Here is a 24,570-nt window from a genome sequence, read left to right on the forward strand (position 1 = left end):
ACTCTGTGCTATTAGCTAATGTACAGTAACTGAATCTGTTCATGCACAAAAAGCAGGTTAATAAAGTCTTTTATTCTCCATCCGTTTTGAAGGTCTCTTGATCAAAGAGCTGGAAGCTTCTAGATTTCAGGATTTGAAAGCTATTTTCTCCGAATCACTCTTTCATCTTTTTCTTTTTCTTTTGTTGCTTTACACATTTATTGCTTTCCTCACAATACAGTACTTTGTTTACTTTGCCTATCTTAACTCTGTTTACCAGTAAAACATGTACCTATGTGAAAAACACAAACTTTTGATGCAAATAGTTGCAGAAAAATGTCCAGTGGATAGTAGTTGTTTAGAAGCTTTTTTTAAACCAGTCTCCTGTCTTTCTCTTCCTACAGCAGGACAGGGGCAGATGATGGTGGAGCAGAAATATTACTGGACTAGTAATTCAGAGATTCCGCCTAATGCTCAGGATTCATAGGTTCATAATTCCAGCATAGTATATGGTGGAGTTTAAATTCAATTAGTAAAATCTAGAATATAAAGCTAGTCTTATTCATAATGGCTGATCTACCACCATGATCTGGGCTTCAGCCTTTAGTAGGGAGTTACAGTACCTAATAAATCAATACTTATGCTAGCTCCAGACACATAAGAATTAGATGTGGGGAATTTAATCCTGAAAGATCAAACACACACAGAAGAGCAGCAGACCACCATCAGGGTGTCATGCTTCATTTCCCCAGTAAAGATGCAGCTTGACACTGTTATACCCTCAGGTGATGATGTCATGAGCATGACTCTTAGAAGTAAACTGTATACTAGCTACGAGACATAACAAACAGTGACCATGAAACTATGATCGATTGTCGTAAAAATACAATCTGGTTCACTGATGTTCTTTTGGGAGAGAAATCTGCCAATCTTACCTGGTCTGCCAATGTGTGACTCCAGACCTGCAACAACAAAACTGTTGACTTTTAACTGCCCTCTGAAGTGGCGAAACAAATCTCCCAAATCTCTCAAGGATAATTAGAGATGGGTCACAAGTGCTGGCTTTGGCAGTGATGCGTACATCCCATGAATGAATAAAGAACAAACATGATGGTCGACAATTTCAGATTTAGCAGTCATTTTCTTATTTCTTATCCAAACAGATATTCTTCACTGTTGAGTTTAACCGATGTGTTTACCACAAAATATTTCTTCTTTGTAGAGTTTTGGCTTCACACAACTGAATGTTACTAATTGTGGAAATAAGTTGTTGTGAAGTAATTGTCATTGAAGGAAGTCTTCTGAAGTGGAGCAATTGGCACTTTTCATATGGACTCTTATTGGTAAGACCATGTCACTTTAAAGTGCTTTGAATTATTGTTTGAAACATATACAGCCAAGATAAGATTATAAAACAGATAGTAACTTGATAATTCTAGAGTAGAGGCAGGTATCAGAGCTGAAAATGTGTTGCTGGAAAAGTGCAGCAGGTCAGGCAGCATCCAAGGAACAGGAGATTCGACGTTTCGGGCATAAGTCGTTCTTCAGGAATTATTCCAGCATCTGCAGTCCTCACTTTCTCCTAGAGGCAGGTATCAGTTAGAGTTAGGTCATAGTTGTCTTTTGAATGACAAAATGACTTGAAGGGCTAAGTGGTCTATTCTTTTTCCCAAGCTATTATTTTTGATGGGTCTAGTACAGAAACAATTAGGCAGGTCTTTCAGCTGCAACTTGATTTTTTTTCAGGATCTTTCATTATAATTCAAAGTAAACTAACAAATGAAGATATAATTTGAAATTGCTGTGATTGGTTTGCAAACTCATGATATTGTTTTGTTATGACTTCTAGTAGGAACTTGTCATACCAGTACATCTTTCGCAGATGAAAAATCATAATCTGAAGATATTCTCTGTTCTTTCTTTGTGTGTTTTCTTTTTGTAGAGATGTGAAAATATCTTTATAAAATTAACACTGAAGGTGTAAGATGTAAAACTGTACAGAGCAAAAATTAAAAACAACAGCGCAAATTATGAACTGCCCAGAAATATGTTTTCTTTCTCTCTTCAAGCAGTATCCTCATTCCTTGAGAGTTACTTGTCATGACTTTCCACATGTCTCTCTGCGATGATATCACTAAGAAGCAAAGAGAAGTGGCAAGAATTGACTCAACCATCATGGCCATTCAAGCTGCATTATCGGTGAAGCACTTCACTTTGACCATCTGAGCTTGCTGGTTTCCCTGAACAAGCTGAGTGCGACATTGTAAGCATTTGTGTGATTAATGGGAGAAGTGTCAAAGACAAATTGGAGCACAATGAACCTAAATCATTGAGCTTCTTTTCATTTATTTCCCTTGAGAAGGCTCTTAAACTTGAAAAGAGGCAACTTGCAAATCACAATTTTGTTGATCCACTAAATCTGTAAACTAATAAAACCTTAAACTCCTCAAAATAGCTGCAAACCAACAGTACCTATCATTATAAAACATTGTTATTGTTGTGGTATCATGGGAAATTTTGCTATGTTCCAACCATATGAATTTAGACTGTTATCGATACACAAGATGAGGCAATGTTCTTTACAGGCAACTTTTGATAATACCAACTGTATTCTGTTCCAAATTTGATAACATAGAGAACAGTTTATCTGACAGAAACAAGGAAGTTAGGAAAACAAAGGGAAGTTATGAAGTTGAAAGCATACCAGTCACTTAGCTGCATTGCAGGAGCTGAGAGATGACATGCCATTATATTAATTTACTTTACTCTGTTTGCTTCAGAATAGGCTGAGATGTTTCTTCATACATTCATGCCATTACTGATGATGCCATTGTGACCTGCGTGTAATTTCCATCAGATGGCTTGAGCTGGAAGCAGCTTTGAGCTTCACAGCATGCCAGCCCAGCAAGTAAATGAAGTGGGACACAAAGAGGCCGAAAAAAGTTAAGTTCAAAGATCTTCATTACTTTTTCTTAAGCAGCAGCCTAATCCTACTTTGTCAGCATTGAGTCTCCACTGAACATCCCAATGGTTGGTCCCACCACTCACATGGTCACAGCCTCCAGGTCACACAGGTTTCTGCCACTTCTCTCAAGTGTTCTGCCAGAGAGAGGTGGCAAGTCAGCCAGCAGCATTTCAATAACACCCGGCAGGTTTAAATATTTTGGGCCTTTTTTAAGCTGGTTGAAATTTGTACTGAGTTGGTGTGAAATGTTATGAATGGAGGATAAATGGATGGTTGACCTGACACAGGTCTGATTTTTCCCATCAAATGGGAAAGGTTAAAAATACCCCCTGAAAATTACATGACAAATGTTGACTCAGTTACATTCAGAGCTATACCATCAAATAATTTCTTCAAAGAAAAGAGTAATTGTTCTGAAATATCAGTTTGAATATATCCCACTTTGGCTCAATGGAACTATATTTGTGCAATGATTTGATAATAGATTAAGCATTCAAAATGTGTTGGAAGCCAAGCTGAAATATTAGCTTAACAAAGAATATAAAGGCCATTGCTTCAAGACTGCCAACATCCTATCAATACTGCATGACATCAAAGGTACTTTTCAAACAATTGTAGATGTAGTTGATATGAAAAATGTAGAACTAATTTCTACTTGATGGCCCAACTCCAAAGAGGTTATAGGTATTTTCTATTAATGTAAAACAGAAATATGCATTTGGCAAAAGCCACTTTCTGACATTGATCCAGGCAATAGAAACTCGTAAAATAGGAATTCAACTTGCAAAATAAAATGAGGAGCTCTTCATATTACCTGGCATTGTGCTCAACACAGTGAATACAAAGTGATTAGGTGGTATTTGATGTGTGATTTGCACATTTTCAGCAGTCATTAACTTTGATAAGGAATATAGTATACCTAATATTGCAATCATATTGAGGTCTTTAGAAAAAAGGCAGCTGGAATGGGATTCCTTCAAGAGGTTAGACATTCAACATTGTGTTTGGTGTAGAGGCTACATATTCCTGGGATCAGTGTAGACTAGAATTCCTTGCCTGCTTGAGGTTAGGATTTGAGGCGAAACCTGCAATCTCTACGTTTTGTCTCAATTATATTCCGTCCCAAATTCTAGTTGACTTTGTGGAGAGGGAAAAGAGGGGTGAGCCTTGTACTCATCAATTCATGGACCATACCTATATGGATATCTGGGTTACTTCACAAATTCCACACATTATGGGCTGAATTATGTTGGAATCCTACCTGCTTGAAGGAGACTTGACAAGAAACTGAGCTGCCTCTTATTGGAAAGGCTCAAGAAAACACAAGTCAACCAAGCAGTAGCAAGACCACAAGGGCCTGAGGCTGAAGTGCTGTCTATTCAGAGGTACCAGCCAGAGGCTGGAAGCCTCTTGTGCTCAGCATTACAACCAAGGGAGCTGTAAGTGCTACCAAAAGGAGCACCCTTCTGCACCAGCTCCCCCAGTACCGCCCTCTCCAACCCAAGAGTCCAAGGATTATGGCAGACGAAGACCAATAATAGGGAGGGGATGGGTTTTCATGGAGGTGTGTCGAGGGGGAGAGAAAAATTGGGAACAAATGTAGGGGTTGGTTCTTTCTGTTCCCACCCCTTTCCAATGTCCATTTCTTTGATCAGGGACTGTGTTTGATTCAAGGAACTCAGCCCATCCATAAAACATGTTGGGAAAGAAGAATTATTAGTTTCCAATGTTAGGCAAATAGTCCCAGTTCCTGTACAGTTCTTTAATCATTTGAAAAATGTTGCATGATCACCATGATGCACTTTGGTCTGAAGAAGACTGAACAACAACATGAAACAGTGGGTACAATTCAAAAGGGAGGGAAAGAGCTGTGGGACCTGGATGTAGATGTGTACAGATCATTGAAAGTGGCAGGACAGGTGGAGAGAGCAGTAAACAGAGCTTTATTAATACGGTATAGAATACAAGAGCAAAGAGATGATGTTGAACTTTTACAAGACATTTGGTAGATCTCAGCTATAGTATTGTGTACAGTTCTGGGCACCACATCATAAGAAAGATGTAAATGCATTGGTGAGTGCGCAGTTGTGATATACTAGAATGATTACAGATATCAGAAACGTCAGGTGTGTGGATAGAATGAACAAGTTGGGACTCTCCTCCCTGGAGAGAAGGTGGCTGAGAAAAGATCTGATTAAGGTTTTCAAATCATGAATGGGCAGGAGAGTTTATAGAGTGAAGCTGTTTCTGCTTGTAAGAGAAACAAGAACAAAGGGACATAAATGTAAAGTGATGGGGGCAAATGAAACAAGGGCGATGTGAGAAAAACCTTTTCACACAGCAAGTAATTAGGGAATGAAATGAACTGCCTGGAAACATGCTGGGGGCAGGTTCAATTGAGACAATCAAGAGGGCATTGGACGATTATTTGGATTGAAAATGTGCACAGGAATATTGGAAAAAGGCAGGAGATTGGCACTACGTAACACAGCCAGACGAGCTAATAGAGCTAGTTGTAGGCAAGATGAATGAAATGGCCTTCTACATTCTGTGAGCATTAATATCTTTTTCGAGGGTTTATTTATGGAACTGTTATCAGGAGTTTCCTACAGGAATGTTGGTTACAATTTAATATAAAGCCAAGCTTATTCACATGTACACATTTCTCGAATCTTTTCTTTAAAACTAACAAAAGCTATTGACTCTGCTCACATTAAATAGTTTGCCTATACAAAAACAGCAAGGGCAATTAAAAGTGAGCATTCTTAAAAACATTTTCGGATGGTTTAATGTGATATCCAAACATTATTCAAATATAAGCATGGTGCACTACTCCAGTGCAAAAGATACTCAATTCGGTTCTCCATTCTACACCTTGAGTTGAACCTGAATGAAGATTTCAGGAGGTAATGTCAATATTTGTATTCATTATAGTAGTTGAGAAATTTTGGTGTGACCTGAATATTGATACTTACAGGACTTTCAGATTGTAGAGGCCAGCAAAAGCATGCATGGGGATCTGTGCAAGGTGATTTCCAGACAGCCGTCTGTAAGAGAAAGGAGAACATTGCCATGTGGAATTAATCTTAGCAAAATTATCCACCATGAAAATAGCTAATTGATAGCAATGGAAATACAAGTATTGATTACCAGCTGTGTAATACTAGGAACAGGTGTACAAGTTAACCTCTAACCAGATTGTAACAAGTTACATGATATTTTAATAAATGTATGCAGTTATTCACTATTACATAACTAGTATATACTGCTGAATATTCCTGACTGAAAACATTTCAGAATACCGAAGCTGAGTAAATAACTCCAAATTCCCCACCATGCCTCCAACCTTTGAGCTGTAACTTGTATTGCCAGATTTGTTGAGTTTCTCAATTATTTCTGTTTTTGTTTCTGACTTTCAACATTCGCAGTTTCTTTTGGTTAGCAATTATACAAGGCTAAAATATTTTGAATTATTGTAGCCTTAATTGACTGGTAGCCATCCACACACTTTGTGGGTAGGTACATTTTAATGGCTTTCTGTTAAAGTTCTCTGTTCACAAAAATGGTTAGAAATGGACAAGGGCATTGAATTCCAATCCAGCTAGAATCTAGATGGCTTTGTGGAACTAAAGCATTGCTGAGCTAAAATTAAAAGGACAAATGCTATCTTGAGATTAGCACTGCTTAACTGGCAATCATGGTTGAAGTGATACTAAGATAATACTAAAATATATTGTGCTTCACATGACAAGGAATTATTTATCCCTCACTTTGAGGAGAACAAAAAATTTACAAAACAATATAATTTTTTGAGGGGTTCTTGTGGCCCAGTAGGAATGTCCTTACCTCTGAGCCAGGGGTACCTGGGTTCCATTGCCATCTGATCCAGAGGTGAGTATCATAGCAAGTCTGAACAGGCCGTTTAAGAAATATCTAAGTATGTTAAAGGGAGAAAATTGCAAGTGGGATGAGATGTTAAAGGGTTATTTTGCTCTGCTGACCTTCAAGAAATTGGATGTCCCAGAGGTAGGGCGGTATGTTTCTCTGTCTTGCAGGTAGAATGTAAAAAATTTACACTGCCATCTCCTGCTATCAGAGTAAATTTACATTGCACCTCTGAGTATTTAGAATCAATAAGAATAATGATAACCGCACCCTGCAGTTTAAAAAAAAATTATACCAGATCTTGCTATTAATTAATTATTTAAATTACATTGTTTCTGGAAATAATCAAATCACTACATTATGTTTTGAGTGGCATGTAATGATGGGGGAGTGGCTGAGGGTTGCCTTGTGGGCAAGACTGACTGCGATGTAAAATCTTGTATAAAGGAAGAACTGGTCCCTTTGTTCAGAGAACTTCTCTTGACATGCTTCACAAGCACTGCAAAGAGTGTTAAGTGGTCCTCCAAAGCTTCTACTTGCATAATAAGTTTTGGCTGTTTACAGAAGTTTGGTGTATTGCAGTTGCATCAAGTGTGTAAGAGTCTCAAGAAAAAGAACCTAACAGGATACCCAATTCACAATATAACCCCATTTGCTATGACAACTCCCAAAGCAATTTTAGACTAAGATCACAGTTATTTACTTTAAAATTAAACTTTGAATGTATGGCTAGAATCATATCAATTAAGAATATGTTTTCACCATTTTAAGGTAATTTATGGGGCCAAGAGTTCCTGGATAATGGTTGAACACAGGTTAGTTCCCTTATGTCTCGGTAGTCGTGTGCTGTCCGAGTTTCGCAAAACTACAGTGCAGACTAAAGGACAGTCATTGTCATGGTCATGTATTACTTCCTTTGCAGTATTGCACCAATTATTTTAAAGCAATTAGATACCATAACAAATATATCAATTTGATTAGCGACTCTTGATGTCAGACCGCTGGTTCTGTGAATTTTTTTTTCTCTCTGAAGGAGATTTCAGTCACTACAACAAATTTGTTCAATATCCAATCATGCTAACTGAACAATGTGATCTTTATCAAAGTACTGATACCTTTGCTTGTAAGTAAATTGCAGATGTACAAGTAGCACACAACAATAATTTGCTAATGATCAATATTTTGGATAAAGTTTGCAAAATTAAATATGACTAATTACAAGATATAACATGAATATAGTTTATATTAAAATTGCATTATGAAAGTAAGGTTTCATCTGAGCTAGGATATCTCAGAAAGTGACTATTACAATTTACAGAAAAATGTTACACAGTCTGTCATGAAATATATTTTTATGATTGCTAGAGTTAATAAGATGATTACGTTTTAAACCGCCTGAAAACAGAATCCCCAGGAATGGCTGTTAAGATAGCTGCCAAGAGGCAGGTGACTTGTATAATTTCTGTAGAGTCTGAGATATCTCAAGTCTCCAAAATGTTCCAGATTGAATATCTGTGAGTGAATGTCTCATTTGAATGAATATGTCTAGACACTATTATTTGTGAAACTCAGATCTCCTACTGTTTATGAGTTTAACCCAAAACTCAAAATCTATACACCCCTAGAATGTCTGTAGAATCCCTGAGCTTGATATTTAGTGAAGCAGGCTGCAGAAATAAATTAGTTATAAGTTTGTGTGTATGGCCACCATCTGTCTCCCATTGTGCAATAATGGCTTCAAAACCTTAAATTATTCTGTACTGGCAATAAAAGTATTAATCATGTCAATACCTGCTCAAAACTCCCCTTGGATAACAAATCTTATTACCAAAAGAAACAGGGAGAAACCAGTCAGTCTGCAAATCACACAAAAAGGAGCAAAGCAGCAACATGTATAACTTAAAACTGGAGAATTTCACATCATAAAGTCTCAACTTATTCTTTTTCACTCCCAACAGTATAGAACTGTGACCTCCTAGTAAGAAGGCAACAAATATATAACTTTGTGATTTGGTGGAATCTTTGCGGAAGAATTCGGCAATAATTCTGATATGCATTGCATGCTTGCTAAAGGGAGGTCGAGGTGGATTCAATGCCAAGAGCTGGTGGCAACAATGGTTCAGTGTGGAGTTTACACCTTCATCCTGTGTCTGCACAGGTTTCCTCTGGGTGCTCTGGTTTCCTCCCACAGTCCAAAGATGCCCAGGCTAGTTGGGTTGGCTTTGTTAAATTGTCCATAATGACTCAGGATGTGCATGCTAGGTGGATTAGCAGCAGTATAGGGTAGGGGAAATGGGTTTGGGTGAGATGCTCTTTGAAGGGCAGTATGGACTTGATGGTCAAAATGATTTATCTTGAGAGCCTGGTTCAGGGTAAAGTGTTAAATTAGGTCATCATTCAAAGACATTTGGAAGCTCACCACTGATGGGGTTGACGGCAAGTGCAAGAACGAAAGGAACCCAGAGGTTCAGGAAGGCTCCTGGATTAGCAGGCTGGGCCTCAGACTCACTCTACTGAGTACACGCCACATTACCTTGCATAGTCATGGGAATCGTAAGTGCACAGTGAAACTGGCTGTGACCACACCCCGAGAGTGCAGATTAAATTTATTTTCCATCTGAGCATCAAGCTCTATGTATGAGTGATGTGACAAGTGGCAACTGTTATTAATCAGGTACTTTGACAGTACAGGTAATCTGTGATACAAATCCTGGTCACATGAATCTTGACCGTGTCTTCACTCACTGCAGGTTGATGATAGAACAATACAGTGCAGTACAGGCCCTTCGGCCCTTGATGTTAGTCATCTCTATGAAGCAGAATGCACCAACATGCTCTTACATGTAATAGAATAGTTTCATAGAAAAGTACAGCACAGAACAGGCCTTTTGGCTCACAGTGTTGTGTCACGATTTAATCCTAATGTAAAATACAGTAACTTAACTTACGCACCCCTCAACTCACTGCTATCCATGTGCATGTCCAGCACTCGCTTAAATGTCCCTAATAACTCTGCTTCCACCACCATCGCTGGCAATGCATTCCCTGCATTCACAACTCTCTGCATAAAGAACCTACACCTGACATCTCCTTTATACCTTCCTCCTAATATCTTCAAACTATGACTTCTTGTCAGTCAATCCTGCCCTGGGGAAAAGTCTCTGGTTATTGACTCTATTTATTCCTCTCATTATTTTGTACACCTCGATCAGGTCTCCTCTCTTCCTCCTTCTCTCCAGAGAGAAAGGTCCGAGCTTATTCAACCTTTCTTCATAAAGCAAGCCCTCCAATCCTGGCAGCATCTTGATAAACCTTCTTTGCACCCTCTCCAAAGCCTCGGTACCTTTCCTATAGTAGGGCGACCAGAACTGGACACAATATTCCATGTGTGGTCTCACCAGGGAATTGTAGAGCTGCAGCAAAACCTTGCGGCTCTTAAACTCAATCCCCCGTTAATGAAAGCCAAAACACCATATGCTTTCTTAACAACCCTATCCACTTTGGTGGCAACTTTGAGGGATCTACGTACCTGCACACACAGCTCCTGCTGTTCCTCCACACTGCCAAGAATCTTGTCTTTAATCCTATATTCAGCATTCAAGTTCGACTTTCCAAAATGCAGCACTTTGCATTTATCCAGGTTGAACTCCATCTGCCATTTCTCAGCCCAGCTCTGCATCCTGTCTATTTCGTGCAGCAGCCTGCAATAGCCCTCTATACTATTGATGACACCTTCAACCTTTGTGTCATCAACAAATTTACTAACCCCTCCTCAACCTCCTCATCCAAGTCATTTATAAACACTACAAAGAGCAGAGGCCCAAGAACAGAGCCCTGCGGGACACCACTCAACACTATCCTCCATCTACAACCACTCTCTGCTTTCTGTCAGCCAGCCAATTCTGAATCCAGATAGGTAAATCTCCCTGTATCCCATACTTACTGAAGTTATGAATGAGCCTACCATGGGGAACCCTATCAAATGCCTTGCTGAAGTCCATATACACCACATCCACTGCTTGACCGTCGTTGACCTGTCTTGACACCTCCTCAAAGAATTCAATAAGATTTGTGAGGTTGTCATGACCTGCCTCTCACAAAGCCATGCTGACTGCCTTTAGTCACACTATGCTTTGCCAAATAGTCATAAATCCTATCCCTCAGAATTCTTTCCAAAACCTTGCTGACCACAGACGTAAGACTAACTGGTCTGTAATTTCCAAGGATTTCCGTATTACCCTTCTTGAAAAGAGGAACAATATTCGCCTCCTTCCAATCCTCCGGTATGACTCCTGTGGAGAGTGAGGAGGAAAATATCCTCGCCAGCGGCTTAGCAACCTCCTTTCTCGCTTTCCAAAGCAGCCTAGTATAAATCTGGCCCTGAGGACTTATCAATCTTAATGTTTTCCAAAATTTCTAGCACAAAAACTTCATCAATCTTGATCTGGTCAAGACTGTATCCCAGCTCCCCTAAGGTTTCATTTACAACAAGTGAAAACCGAAGCAAAAAACTCATTTAGGGATTTCCCTATCTGATACCCATTCTTGAATGATGTGAGTTGTGGGGGGGCATGGGTGTTTGGAGAACAACGTTTCGCTTATACCACCCGAGAAGGTGTTTTTATCTTCACTCCTGCTTTGCACAGTGAAGAATTGGCAAGGAAGTCCTCGCTGATATGCTCTCGACCGGGCGTACAGTTAATTTCTGATAGAAATTCAGCTCATAATTTCAGTAGTGAAATTATGAGGAGTGCTAACCATTTTTATTGAATTAGTGAAACAGATGTTAGGATTTTAAGACTGTACTACAACGATGTTATTGATACTGGTGCGAAGATACAGCAATGTTAATCAGGAGTCTCATTCTGGAACTAAATTGACAAAGATTCCATCTTCCAGGGATAGTATGATCACAGCTGACTTCTACCTGTACTGTGAAAGTACCTGATTAATGCAATTGTCACTTGAAGGACCTCACATCATTCACAAGTAGAGCCTGCATGCTCAGAATGAGAAAAACCTCTTTATCCACACTCTTGGCGTGTGGTCACAGCCAACTCCACTGCACATTTACGATTCCATGAATATGGAAGGTAATGTGGGGAGTACTCAGTTGAATGAGACTCAGGTCCAGCCTGCTAAACAAGGGGCCCTTCTGAATCTCTGGGTTCCTTTCATTCTTGCACTTCCTGTCAACCCCAACCATGCTGAGCTTCCACACATTACTTTCAGTGTCTTTGCAAATGCAACATAGTAAGAAATTTTGAATCCAAATGAAAATAAAATCAGATTTTAGCATTTGCAGGAGTAAAATAAATACAAATGTGTTGATTGTTTCCCACACCTATCACTTATTTCTTAAAAGTATTGAATTAGGTTCAGCATAGTAAAAGGGATCGCATACTTAGTTTGCTGCAAACCAATTTAGAATAGCTTTTATTAAGGTAACTGCATGCAGTGGTCTGACTGAGGCCTGTCATGGAACCTTAGCTCCAGCACTAGCAGAGACCAGCTAACTCAACACAGAGTGGGGATGTAAACTGGAACCTCCAACTCTGTATAGATTAAACCTACGTCAGACAATACTTCACCCACAAGTCATCAGAGAAGCTTATCTGCAAATTCTAATTGAAACAACAGGAATGCAGAGACATGACTAGTATCATGGGCATTTATCTTAATAACATAAGAGATTCTCTTCGGATGACATATTATTATAAGGAGATTCATATGGAGACATCTTGTTTTAAATATGTTTTCCAGAAAATGCTAATTAAAAGCAGCTCTGATAACAGCTCACATTGCATTGACTTGAGAGTATTGTCTTCCATGCTTCGACAAAGTCGATGTCTTGTATAAAGGAATTTCACACTTCAGCCAAATAATATGGAAAGTTTATTACAGTCTAAGTTTGATTGTCTGACTTTCCATTCAAAACATGAGGGATTTCATCAAATTCACTGCTTTATGTTGGTTTTCTCATCTGTTTCTCACCCCCATGTAAAAACTGTTTATTTCAAAGCTATCAGGAATAATTTGTCTTCGCTGTTCTATGTCACACAGTGATATATTTGTTCAACAATGTATGCCAATATGTCACTCTCATTAACAACGCTGCTGTAGGCCACAATACCATGGAACTTTAATTCCCATTTCACTTCACTAACAATGAAATATAATTAGGCAAATCTCCCAGTCAGGATAGCCTCCTGGCAGCTTAACTCTTTGCAACATTTGGAATTTTTTTTTTCTGTCTTTTATTGGATGTAAAAGTAGAACTAAAAGGAACCCTGCTCAAAACTTTGCATCACCCTGTGACCACACCCACGTGATTCACTGTAGTTTCTACTACCAGAACAAATCGTTTTAATTTAATTTTGCCTCAAAGGGTGAGCTGTAAGGTGTGAGGTGGGGTTGACCCAGAATCAGGAAGAAAGGAAGTCATGGGATAAGGTACCCATTACCTTTCTAACGCATCCTAATTAAATCAAGGTTAAGGATGGTCAAAGGTTGTCTTCCTGGGTTAGAAGTCAATGATGCTTTCAATTTGCCAAATAATGGCTTCTTTTGTGTCTCAATTAACTGATAATATTCTGGTGGTAGTGGGAGTGGAGCGAGGTGAGAGCACTGCATGAAAAGACCACCACGTTAAAGCTTCTGCAAGCTGCGTGATGGGCTGCCCTCTTGATTGGGCACCCTGTAGTCACTCTAATCGAAAGACTCTCTGAGCCCACCCTCATGCCTGAATAGTCTTCTTCTCCTTGCTGGTGTCTGCCTGACTGGCCCTGGCAAGACCTTCAACCTCACCTTCATTTGGGGGACAGCTCTATACCGGCTTGTTCAATCTTCCTGAAGTTGAAGAGTAGCTACCAATTGGCTGATGGCTCTTGGATTTGGTGCCTCCAACCTTAAAGAAACCAGGAAGTTGACTATCTGATTGCCACTGAAGTCTATCGAGTCCTCTTAAAGTGAATTTGGTAGAGTTGCCTTCAGCATTCCATCTAGTGATGAAGTCAGCACCATTAACATCAGAAGTAATCTTTAGTGATTCCAAGTATCCAAAGCTCTTTACTAATGAATGTTAAATAATCTATTAGCTCATGCAGTCTTTCTGTAATTTTTGAAATCAAGTACACATGAACACTAAAGGAGCCCAAATTTCAGAGATTTCTTTGGTATTTTTTTCTAATGAGCTCTGGTCCTATCAAAGGTTTGTCCCCTTTGTGGACTACAAACATAAAATGATAATGCTCCTGCTGCCTTCCCGAATCACTGGCAAAGTCCGAAGACATTCTGAGAAGATTAACGATTGACCAAGTTTGTGGCAAATTAGCAACTGGGATCATTTATAAAAGACGTATTGTGTAACATTGATGAGACTTTTCCACTTGAAAACTTACCAGAAGACTACAAATGATCTCTATTAAATTGAACACATTTGTTAAAAAAATACTGGAAACACAGAACAGATCTTGTTATCAGAACAAACTGGTTAATATATCAAATGCAAACATTCTGCTGAATTATTTTAAGTGAATTTATAAGTAAAACAAATAATCTTTAAATATATTACAGGGATAGCACTAAGTTAGTTCTCCAATTTATGTTATTTCAAGGAGGTTTGTGGAGTTCAACTGAGCACACTTTCATACATTCGCTACCGTGGCTGTTCTAAATGGTAAGACAATAAACCAAGGACGCAGGTTAGGTGTGGAGATGGGATGGAAATAAATAGAAATGCTTAAACCCTGTGACTTTTATAATCATGACTACATTGGCTAAAAGAATAGTGGAAGTGGATGCAATAGTAACTTTCAAAGAGAATTTGATATGCATTTGACAAAAAATAATGGAAAGATTGTGAGAGTGAGGCTAGTTGGGTAAATCTTTCTAAAAACAGGAACAGGAGTGATGGAATTAAAATGGAATTACTGGAAAAACTCAGCTAGAATGGTGGCATCTGTGGAAAGAAAGCAGACTTAATGAGTCAGGTCCAGTGACCCTTCATCAGAACAGAAATGATGGGTCAAGTGGCTTCCTCCTGAGTCATGGAGATGTACAGCACAGAAACAGATCCTACGATCCAACCAGATATCTCAATCGAATCTAGTCCCATGTGCCAGCACCCTGCCCATATCCCTCCAAATCCTTCCTATTCATATACTCAACCAAATGCCTTTTAAATGTTGCAATTGTACTAGCCTCCACCACTTCCTCTGACAGCTCATTCCATACACGTACCACCCTCTGCGTGAAAAAGGTGCCCCTCAGGTCTCTTTTATATCTTTCCCCTCTTATCCTAAACCTATGCCCTCTAGTTCTGGACTCCCCAGGGAAATGTCTTTGTCCATTTATCCTATACATGCCCCTCATGATTTTTAAGGTCATCCCTCAGCACTACCCTCTTCTGCCTTTCCCTAAAGCTCAAATCCTCCAACCCTGACAACATCATTGTAAATCTTTTCTGAATCCTTTCAAGTTTCACAACATCCTTCTGATAGGAAGGAGACCAGAATTGCATGCAATATTCCAGCAGCGGCCTTACAAATGTCCTGTACAGCCACAACATGACCTCCCAACTCCTTTACTCAATACTCTGACCAATAAAGGAAAGCAGACCAAACCCTTCTTCACTATACTATCTACTTGCGACTTCACTTTCAAGTAGCTATGAACCTGCACTCTAAGGTCTCTTTGTTCAGCAACACGTACATTAAGTGTATAAGTCCTGCTTAGATTTGTTTTCCCAAAATGCAGCACCTTACATTTATCTGAATTAAACTCCAACTGCCACTTCTCAGCCAATTGGTCCATCTGATCAAGATCACATTGTAATCTGAGGTAATCGTCTTCGCTGTCCACTACACCTTCAATTTTGGTGTCATCTGCAAACTTACTAACTATACCTCTTATACCCACATCCAAATCATTTATATAAATGGTGAAAAAAGTGACTCAGCACTGATCCTTGGGGCACTCCACTGGTCACAAGCCACCAGTCTGAAAACAACCCTCCACCGCCACCCTCTGTCTTCTACCTTTGAGCTAGTTCTGTATCCAAGTGGCTGGTTTTCCTTGTATTCCATGAGATCTAACCTTGCTAACCAATCTCCCATATGGATCTTTGTCAAACACCTTACTGAAGTCCATATAGATCACATCTACCACTCTGCCCTCATCAATCCTCTTTGTGACTTCTTCAAAAAACTCATTCAAGTTTGTGAGACATGATTTCCCATACACAAAGCCATGTTGACTATCCCTAATCAGTCCTTGCCTTTCCAAATCCATGTATATCCTGTCCCTTAGGATTCTCTCCAACAACTTGCCCACTATCAATGTCAGGCTCACTGGTCTAAGTTCCCTGGCTTGTCATTACCACCTTTCTTAAACAATGGCAGCACGTTTGCCAACCTCCAGTCTTCTGGCACCTCACCTGTGACTATCGATGATACAAATATCGCAGCAAGAGGCCAGCAATCACTTCTCTAGCTTCCCACAGAGTTCGAGGGTAGACCTGATCAGGTCCTGGAAATTTATCCATCTTTATGCATTTCAAGACATCCAGCACTTCCTCCTCGACAATATGAACATTTTTCAAGATGTCACCATCTATTTCCCTACAGTCTATACCTTCCATGTCCTTTTCCACAGTAAATACTGATTTAGTATCTCCCCCATTTTCTGCGGCTCCACACAAAGGCCGCCTTGCTGATCTTTGAGGGGCCCTATTCTCTCCCTAGTTAACCTTTTGTCATTAATGTATTTGTAAAAACCCTTTGGATTCTCCTTAATTCTATTTGCCAAAGCTATCTCATGTCCCCTTTTTGGCCTCCTGATTTGTCTCTTAAGTATACTCCTAATACTCTTCTAAGGATTCACCCAATCTATCCTGTCTATACCTGACATATGCTTCTTTCTTTTTCCTAACCAAACCCTCAATTTCTTTAGTCATTCAGCATTCCCGATACCTATCAGCCTTTCCTTTCACCCTACCAGGAATAAACTTTCTCCAGATTCTCGTTATCTCATTTCTGAAGGCTTTCCATTTTCCAGTCATGCCTTTGCCAACAAACATTTGCCTTCAATCAGCTTTTGAAAGTTCTTGCCTAATTCCATCAAAACTAGCCTTTTTCCAATTTAGAACTCCAACTTTAAAATCTGGTCTATCTTTGTCCATCACTATTTTAAATCTAATAGAATTATGGTCTCTGGCCCCAAAGTGCTTCCCCACTGACACCTCAGTCACCTGCCCTGCTTTATTTCCCAAGAGTAGGTCAAGTTTTGCACCTTCTCGAGTAGGTACATCCACATATTGATTCAGAAAATTTTCTTGTGCACACTTAACAAATTTCCCTCCCTCTAAACCCTTAAACACTATGGTAGTCCCAGTCTATGTTTGGAAAGTTAAAATCTCCTACCATAACCACTCTATTATTCTTATAGATAACTGTGATCTCCTTACAAATTTGTTTCTCAATTTCCCTCTGACTATTAGTGGGCCTATAATACAATCCCAATAAGGTGATCATCTCTTTCTTATTTCTCAGTTCCACCCAAATAACTTCCCTGGATGTATTTCTGGGAATATCCTCCCTAAGTACAGTTGTAATGCTATCCCCTATCAAAAACACCACTCCCCCTCCTCTCTTGCCTCCCTTTCTGTCCTCCCTGTAGCATTTATATCCTTGAACATTAATCTGCCAGTCCTGTCCATCCATGAGCCATGTTTCTGTAATTGCTATGATATCCCAGTCCCATGTTCCTAACCATGCCCTGAGTTCATCTGCCTTCCCTCTTAGGCCCCTTGCATTGAAATAAATGCAGTTTAATTTATCAGTCCTACCTCATTCTCTGCTTTGTCCTTGACTATTTGACTCGCTTCTGTTCTCAACTGTACCAGTTTCAGATTGATCTCTTTCCTGACTATTTCCCTGTGTCCCACCTCCCTACCTTACTAGTTTAAATCCTCCCGAGCAGATCTAGCAAATCTCCCTGCCAGTGTATTAGTCCCCTCCCAATTTAGGTGCAATCCCCTCTTCTTGTACAGGGCACTTCTACCCCAAAAGAGATTGCAATAATCCAAAAATGTAAATCCTTCTCCCATATACCAGCTCCTCAGCCATGCATTCATCTGCTCTATCCTCCAATTCCTGCCCTCACCAGCTCGTAGCACCCAGAGTAATCCAGATACTACTAATCTCGAGGACCTCCTTTTTAAATTCTTGCCTAACTCTCTGTAATCCCCATTCAGAATCTCAACCTTTTCCCTTCCTATGTCATTGGTTCCAATGTGTACAATCACCTCCTGCAGGCCCCTCTCTTTCTTGAGAACATTTTGCACTCTCTCTGAGACATCCTTGATCCTGGCACCAGGGAAGCAACACACCATTCTGATTTTTCGCTGCTGGCCACAGAAACATCTGTCTTTATCTCGGACTAGAGAGTCCCCTAACACAATTGATATCTTGGAACCCGACGTACTCCTCATTGCATTTGAGCCAGTTTCAATATCAGAAACTAGGCTGTTCATGCTATGTTCCCCAGAGAATCGATCACCCACTACATTTTCCAAAACAGCATATTTGTTTGAAATGGGGATAGCCACAGAAGACTCCTGCACTAACTGCCTACCTCTCTTACTTTTCCTGGAGTTAACACATTTATGTGACTGTATCTGCAGATTTTACCCTTTCCTATAACTGCCATTCATCACATCCCCTTGCTGTTGTGAATTCTGCATTGCCGCTAACTGTCTCTCCAACTGATCCATTCAATATGATTGGATTTGCAACCAACAATATTTACTGCAGATATAATACTCAGTAACCCATAAACTCTCCCTAAACTCCCACATCTGACAAGAAGAGCATATCACTCGACTAAAGGCCATTTTTGCTCCTTCACAATGTACAGACCCAGAAAATAGCACCGTCTTACTCCTCTGCAAAACACTGCTCCAGGTTGAATTAATAGTATTGGATTATATTTTAAGGTTAATCAATAGACATATCTTAATAAAACATATAATCAAGAAAGAACCCACTCTACTAACTACTGCAGACTTACTGTAAGGTCACATTTAAATATTCATGTCTGTTTCTGTGCTGTGACCTCTCCCAAACAGGTTCCTCCAAGATTAGTTGTGAATTTCAAAGTTAATTTTCCCAGACGTACTCCAAAGTCCAGCGAAAGTGATAAAATAGTGGTAATATACAGTAAAAAAAGCAAAGCATGGCATTTTTTACCCACATTGAGCTACTTGAAAACAGCTTGATGACCTTCAAAAGGGGATGATTCCTTTTACATTGCCCAGTATCTTTCACCTGTGTGGACTATGCTACATTTTTATTGACATTTTCTCCAGCACCTTATTTTTTTCTCTCAATGTTTCAGGTATAGCTTTCACTGACATATGGTTGCTATTGGAGTAAGCAACCAGCTATTGTGTTTCGATGTCGAGATTAGGAAGCAATGCAAAATAGTGACTCCAACTGAGGAGGTTAGCATTTAGAGCAAAAAAAAGTTGAGACTACATATTTGCAAATGAAGAAATAAAGCTTCTTTCTCTTTACTCATGGGACATGGCCATTGTTGGCTGGGCCAAAACATTTTGCCTGTCCCTAGTTGCCCTTGTAAAGCTGGAGGTGAGTTGCCTTCTGCAATCCATGTACTGTAGGTAGACTCACAATGCCATGAGGGAGGGAATTCCAGGATTTTGACCAAATGATACTGAAGGAACAGTAATATATTTCCAGGTCAGGATGGTGAGTGGCTTCGACGGAAATTTCCAGGTGATTTTTTTCCCCATGAATCTGCTGCCCTTGTCTTTCTCGGCGGTCGTGTTGTAGGTTTGGAAGATGCTGTCCAAGGATCCTTGGTGAATTTCTGCAGTGCTTCTTGCAGATGGTACACACTGTTGCTCCTGGGTACCGTTGGTAGATGGAGTGACTGCACATTTGTGGATGTGATGCCAAATGAGTGGGCTGCTTTGTCCTAGATGGTGTCATGCTTCTGGAGTATTGTTCGAGCTTCATTCATTCAGACAAGTGAGAAGTATTCCATCACACTCCTGACTTGTGCCTTGTAGATTAAGGACAAGCTTTAGGGAGTCAGGAGGTGAATTACTCACTGCAGTATTCCTGGCCTCCAACCTCCTCTGGTAGCTATTGAATTTATATGGCTAGTCCAGTTTACTTTCTGGTCAATGATAAGCCTCAGGATATCAATATTGATAGGGATTCAGTGATAGTCATGTTACTGAATGTCAGGGGACTGTGGTTAGACTGTCACTCATTGGAAATGATTACTGCCAGGCATTTCTGTAGAGTCATATAACTCAGAAACAGACCCTTTGGTCCAAATTGTTCATGCCAATCAAGTTTCCTAAATTAAACCAGTCCCACTTACCAGCATTGGATCTATATCCCTCTATAACCCTTTCCTATTCATATACCTGTCCAAACATCTTTTAAACGTTGTAATTGTACCTGTATCTTCCTCTGACAGTTCATTCCACATATGAATCATCCTCTGCATGAAAATGCTGTCCGTCAGGTCCCACTTAAATCTTTCTCCTCTCACCTTAAAAGTATGCCCCTTAGTTTTGTACTCCCCCACCCTGGGGGAAAAAAAAACTTGGGTTTTCACCTTATCTATGTTCCTCTTGACTTTATAAACCTCTGTAAGGTAAACTTCAATCCCCTCCACTCCACTGAATTAAAGTCCAAGACTATTCAGCCTCTCACTATGTCGTGCAAATATTCCTTGCCATTTGTCAGCGCAAGTGTGGGTATAGTCCAGGTCTTGTAGCATTTGGATATGGACTGCTTCAGTACCTGAGGAGTCGTGAGTGGTGCTGGACATTGTGCAATCACCAGCAAACATACACACTTCTGACCTTATGATTGAGGGAAGGTCGTTTAAGCAGCTAATGATGGTTGGACCTAGGACACTATCCTGAGGAACTCCTGCAGACATGTCACAAAGCTTTATGGTTGAGAATATTTCACTGCACATTGTGAATGTTATGAACCATTTTTTAGTTGTCAAACTGATGGCTTGAATAACAAAGGATGATTTTTTCAATTCTTCCTTTGCTACAATAATTTCTGCACAACATACACATTTAACACTTTTTCTTAGTCTTTCCATTTCCTCACAGCTAGTTTCTTAATATACAATGATGTTACTACTTTATTTATTCAGCTTGATCCTAATTCACCTAATTCTCAAATTTGTGGAGTAGGGCTTGAATGTCCAGCCTCTTAACTCAGACACTGAATGAAGACTGACATTAGTTCCTGAAGAAATTTATTATGGGCTATTCCAAAATATTATTGGCTATTTGAAAATATTATCGGCAATTCTAAAATGATTTTGTAGAGTGGCAGTAACCATTGGCATGATGTTATCAATCCAATAATTGATAACATCCAGATGTTAGAAACTTGGTTTTTGGTTCTATAATGTTTCCACATAAAACAACTTTTTTTTTCAAATGTATTTGAAAAATGTTTTCTTTATTGTAATCTTCAGTAACATACCTCTAGTTTTCATATTCAGTACAGCATACATTTTTTAGACTGTAGAGTTAGTCTATGGAGAATTAATATTCAATGAAGTAAATAATCTGCCATGAAAATGCAGTTGATTGATATGTTTGTTTTCAACAAGAACAGCTGGGATCAATTTTATCAATACAATATGACAAAGAGAATATTTGTAACTACCAACTAAATTTTCAATGGGATATGTTAACCAGTAATGCTCTATGGTGGTTATTTACTTTAGCACCTTTGCTATTTTATTACGTTTATGTGCATTGGCACTGTCTCAGTAGATGGGACTATAAGATTGTTTTCAGACACACATCTTCAGGATTTTTAACTTTGAGATAAAACGGTACAAAATGTTACAATACAATGCAATGTGTTAAAATAAGGGCAGATTGCTGGCTAAAGTCCAAGCCCAGCAAGTCTCTTTCCAAAATGATGTCTATCCAAAAGCACCATATATTTTAAGTAAAATACTAAATATAGAAAATCCTAATAAGAACCTGTTAAGGAAAACCTTTCTCCTTGCCAAATAATACCTCTGGTCAAAAATAGTTTGGCTAGCATTCTGTAAGCTGGCCTTTCTGCTTATTACAGTTTATATAAAGAATCAATGAAGAAATGGTGAACTCCAGTGTACCTTATAATGCAGCACCAAACACTGGTGAGTTGTGATTAGAGCAGAGTTTTGCTCCCAATCACCCTGTAAAAATAAAACTTTCATCAGGTTAAAGAGCTCTCAAAACTTCTTCGAACTCTCTTAAAACTTTTCTCCTTTCAAGGTATTTTAAAATCAACCTGTTAAAGGATGATATGATGTACCTCTCCAGCCAGGTGGGACTTGAACCTGAGCCTTCTAGCCCAGAGGTAGGGGCAATACCACCAATCCACAAGACCCCTCTATCCTCCTTTCCATGCTGAGACACACTTTCAATCATGGCTGGCAATACCAGACTTAGGTTGCATAAAGATCCGGTCCTGGCAAAACTGAAGCAGTTGGTGGTGATTGGGCTGTCAAACCCAGAAATGGAAACTTTTTGGACCCAGAGAGACTAGATCACATTCGAGGATGGCAAGGGTGATTGTCCTGAACAAATGTTGGTGTCAATACTGGCTGAACTCTGCCAGGGTCATCCAAGGGCTTCCAAAGTAAACATGTTGATCAGACATCTTGTCTGGTGGCCCAGCATTAGATGCAGATATAGCTGTGCTGATAGGGCAGTGCCCAGAGTGCCAACAAGAACAAAAATTATCACCTGCAACTCCCCTACCTTTGTAAGAATGGCCAGGTAAACCTGTACACAGTTACATGTCGACTATCCCAGTCCTTTCATGGGCTCAATGTCCTTGGTCATTGTGGATGCTCACACAGAGTAGCTGACATGCATAGAGTTCATTCATCAAACATGTGGACAATGATAGAATAAGTGTGCACATTGTTTGCAATACAGAACGTTCTGCTATAACACGCGTTCCAGTAACGCGAATTCGCTATAACGTGATTGATGAATTGGGGACATTATTTCTACAGCGTGAACATTTAAATGTGTGTTGGCTGTAACGCAATTACAGCACCAACACTTTAAGCGCTGTTTCTAAAGTCCAGTATTTCTGTAACACAGGGTTGCACAAGAATGCAACCATTGCATTATATAAGAACAATCTGCACACGGATTCCCGGAAGCGTTGGTCACAGATAATGAACCATCATTTACCAGCATTTCCTGAAGTCGAACAGTATTCATCCAATAAGGGCAGCTCGATACCATCCATCATTCAATGGTCTGGCAGAAACAACAGTCCAACAGGCTTCAAGAAACTTACAGCTTCACTAGATACCAAACTGTCCCAGTTTCTTTTTGATAGGACCACAACTTATTCAATTACAGAGAGAGCTCCAGCAGAGTTGTTATTGGGGAAAAGACTCCACAACAGGCTAAATCTGGTGAAATGATATCAGGAATATTGTGGGATATAGGTAAAGTAGTGTTACTTCTGAAATTATAATTACTTATACAAAGTAAATGAACTCACACTAGTGTGTAATTGTTTCAGCCAAGAGCTGAGTCAACAAGAATGGGAACTATGTGGAGGAAATGCATAATTTTTTTTGTATTAACTAAAAGTGTATGCAAGAAAGAAACGGAACTGCAAAACAATGGTAGAAATACAGGCGACTAGATAAGGTGCTGGGAGGAGAGGCAGTTAAGCTAGATTTGCCTGTACAAACAGTACGTATAAACATCTGTTTCCCACTTTTACACAAACACAGGAACAAACCCCAATTAAAAGGGTCTTAACGATAAGGTGCTGTGAGGGGAAGAACAGATGGAGGGAGTAGATAATGGTAAGGAAGGGATATGCCTAACAATGACCCACAGCAGGATGAGGTCAAAAGGCCTTATGAGGCCAGAAATAAGCATTTTGTCACAGACAAGGCCGGATAAGGCAAGAGATAAACAGGAGTAATGGGTGCCGGTCTTAGAGAAGTGGAGGATGTAAACAGGGGAGGAGCAATGAAAAAAAATAGAAACCAAATTATATAAATATCGAGTATTCATTGAATTCGGTGTGTGAGTCCCTTGCCTTGTACACAGACAGACAGTAGACATCACACCCTCTTGCAAGAGTAAAATAAAGGACAGGACTGATTCAGATTTTGTCTCGGACTGAAATTATTGAAGTGTGTGAGCTTAGTTTTTCACAATACCAATGTCAGACACAAGACTCCGTTAAGCTAGAGAGACACTTTACTTCAGGGTTTGATGTAGGAACCACAGGAGTGCCCCAGCATGGGTAAGAGGCATGGTCGATGCAAGGTCAGGCCAGTGAAGTATAAAGTTCAGGTATGAAATATGCCTGGCTCCTCAACTACCTTTCTGACTGTTCTGGAACCCGTGGGTTCTCCCTCTCTGTGAAGCATTGAAGATATCTCATTCAGTTCGGTGTCAGTACATGCGGGCAAAATGTCTGTGCTGCAACCTTTCAGTGTTAGTTGATAGTGCACCCTGCAATGCAAGTCTGTGCTGCTAGGATGGAGATATGTTAATCTGATCATTAAGGATTGGCAGATGTCAGATGCCAATATCAATGGATGAGGGATATGTGCAGCTGGTGCCTGTAGATCATGCTCTGGGCTGCAGTTAGATTTGCATGCAATCTGGGGATAAACAGATAAAAAGCTAG

General features: G+C 39.7%; 1 protein-coding gene across 3 annotated transcripts in view; it reads right to left on the reverse strand.

The window, feature by feature from the left end:
- The window catches only part of LOC132828202 (leucine-rich repeat-containing G-protein coupled receptor 6), a 264,676-nt gene that overhangs the window by 111,623 nt on the left and 128,483 nt on the right, over positions 1-24,570 (reverse strand). For 2 of the 3 annotated variants that reach the window (XM_060845144.1, XM_060845146.1), the window contains exon 3: positions 5,920-5,991. In XM_060845144.1, the coding sequence (XP_060701127.1) occupies positions 5,920-5,991 (72 nt within the window). Of the gene's footprint in view, positions 1-914; positions 996-5,919; positions 5,992-24,570 lie in introns of those variants that run through there. The other variant, XM_060845147.1, reaches the window with a different exon arrangement.

The sequence above is a fragment of the Hemiscyllium ocellatum genome, chromosome 26 (genome assembly GCF_020745735.1).
Source record: "Hemiscyllium ocellatum isolate sHemOce1 chromosome 26, sHemOce1.pat.X.cur, whole genome shotgun sequence".
Classification (NCBI taxonomy): Eukaryota; Metazoa; Chordata; class Chondrichthyes; order Orectolobiformes; family Hemiscylliidae; genus Hemiscyllium; species Hemiscyllium ocellatum.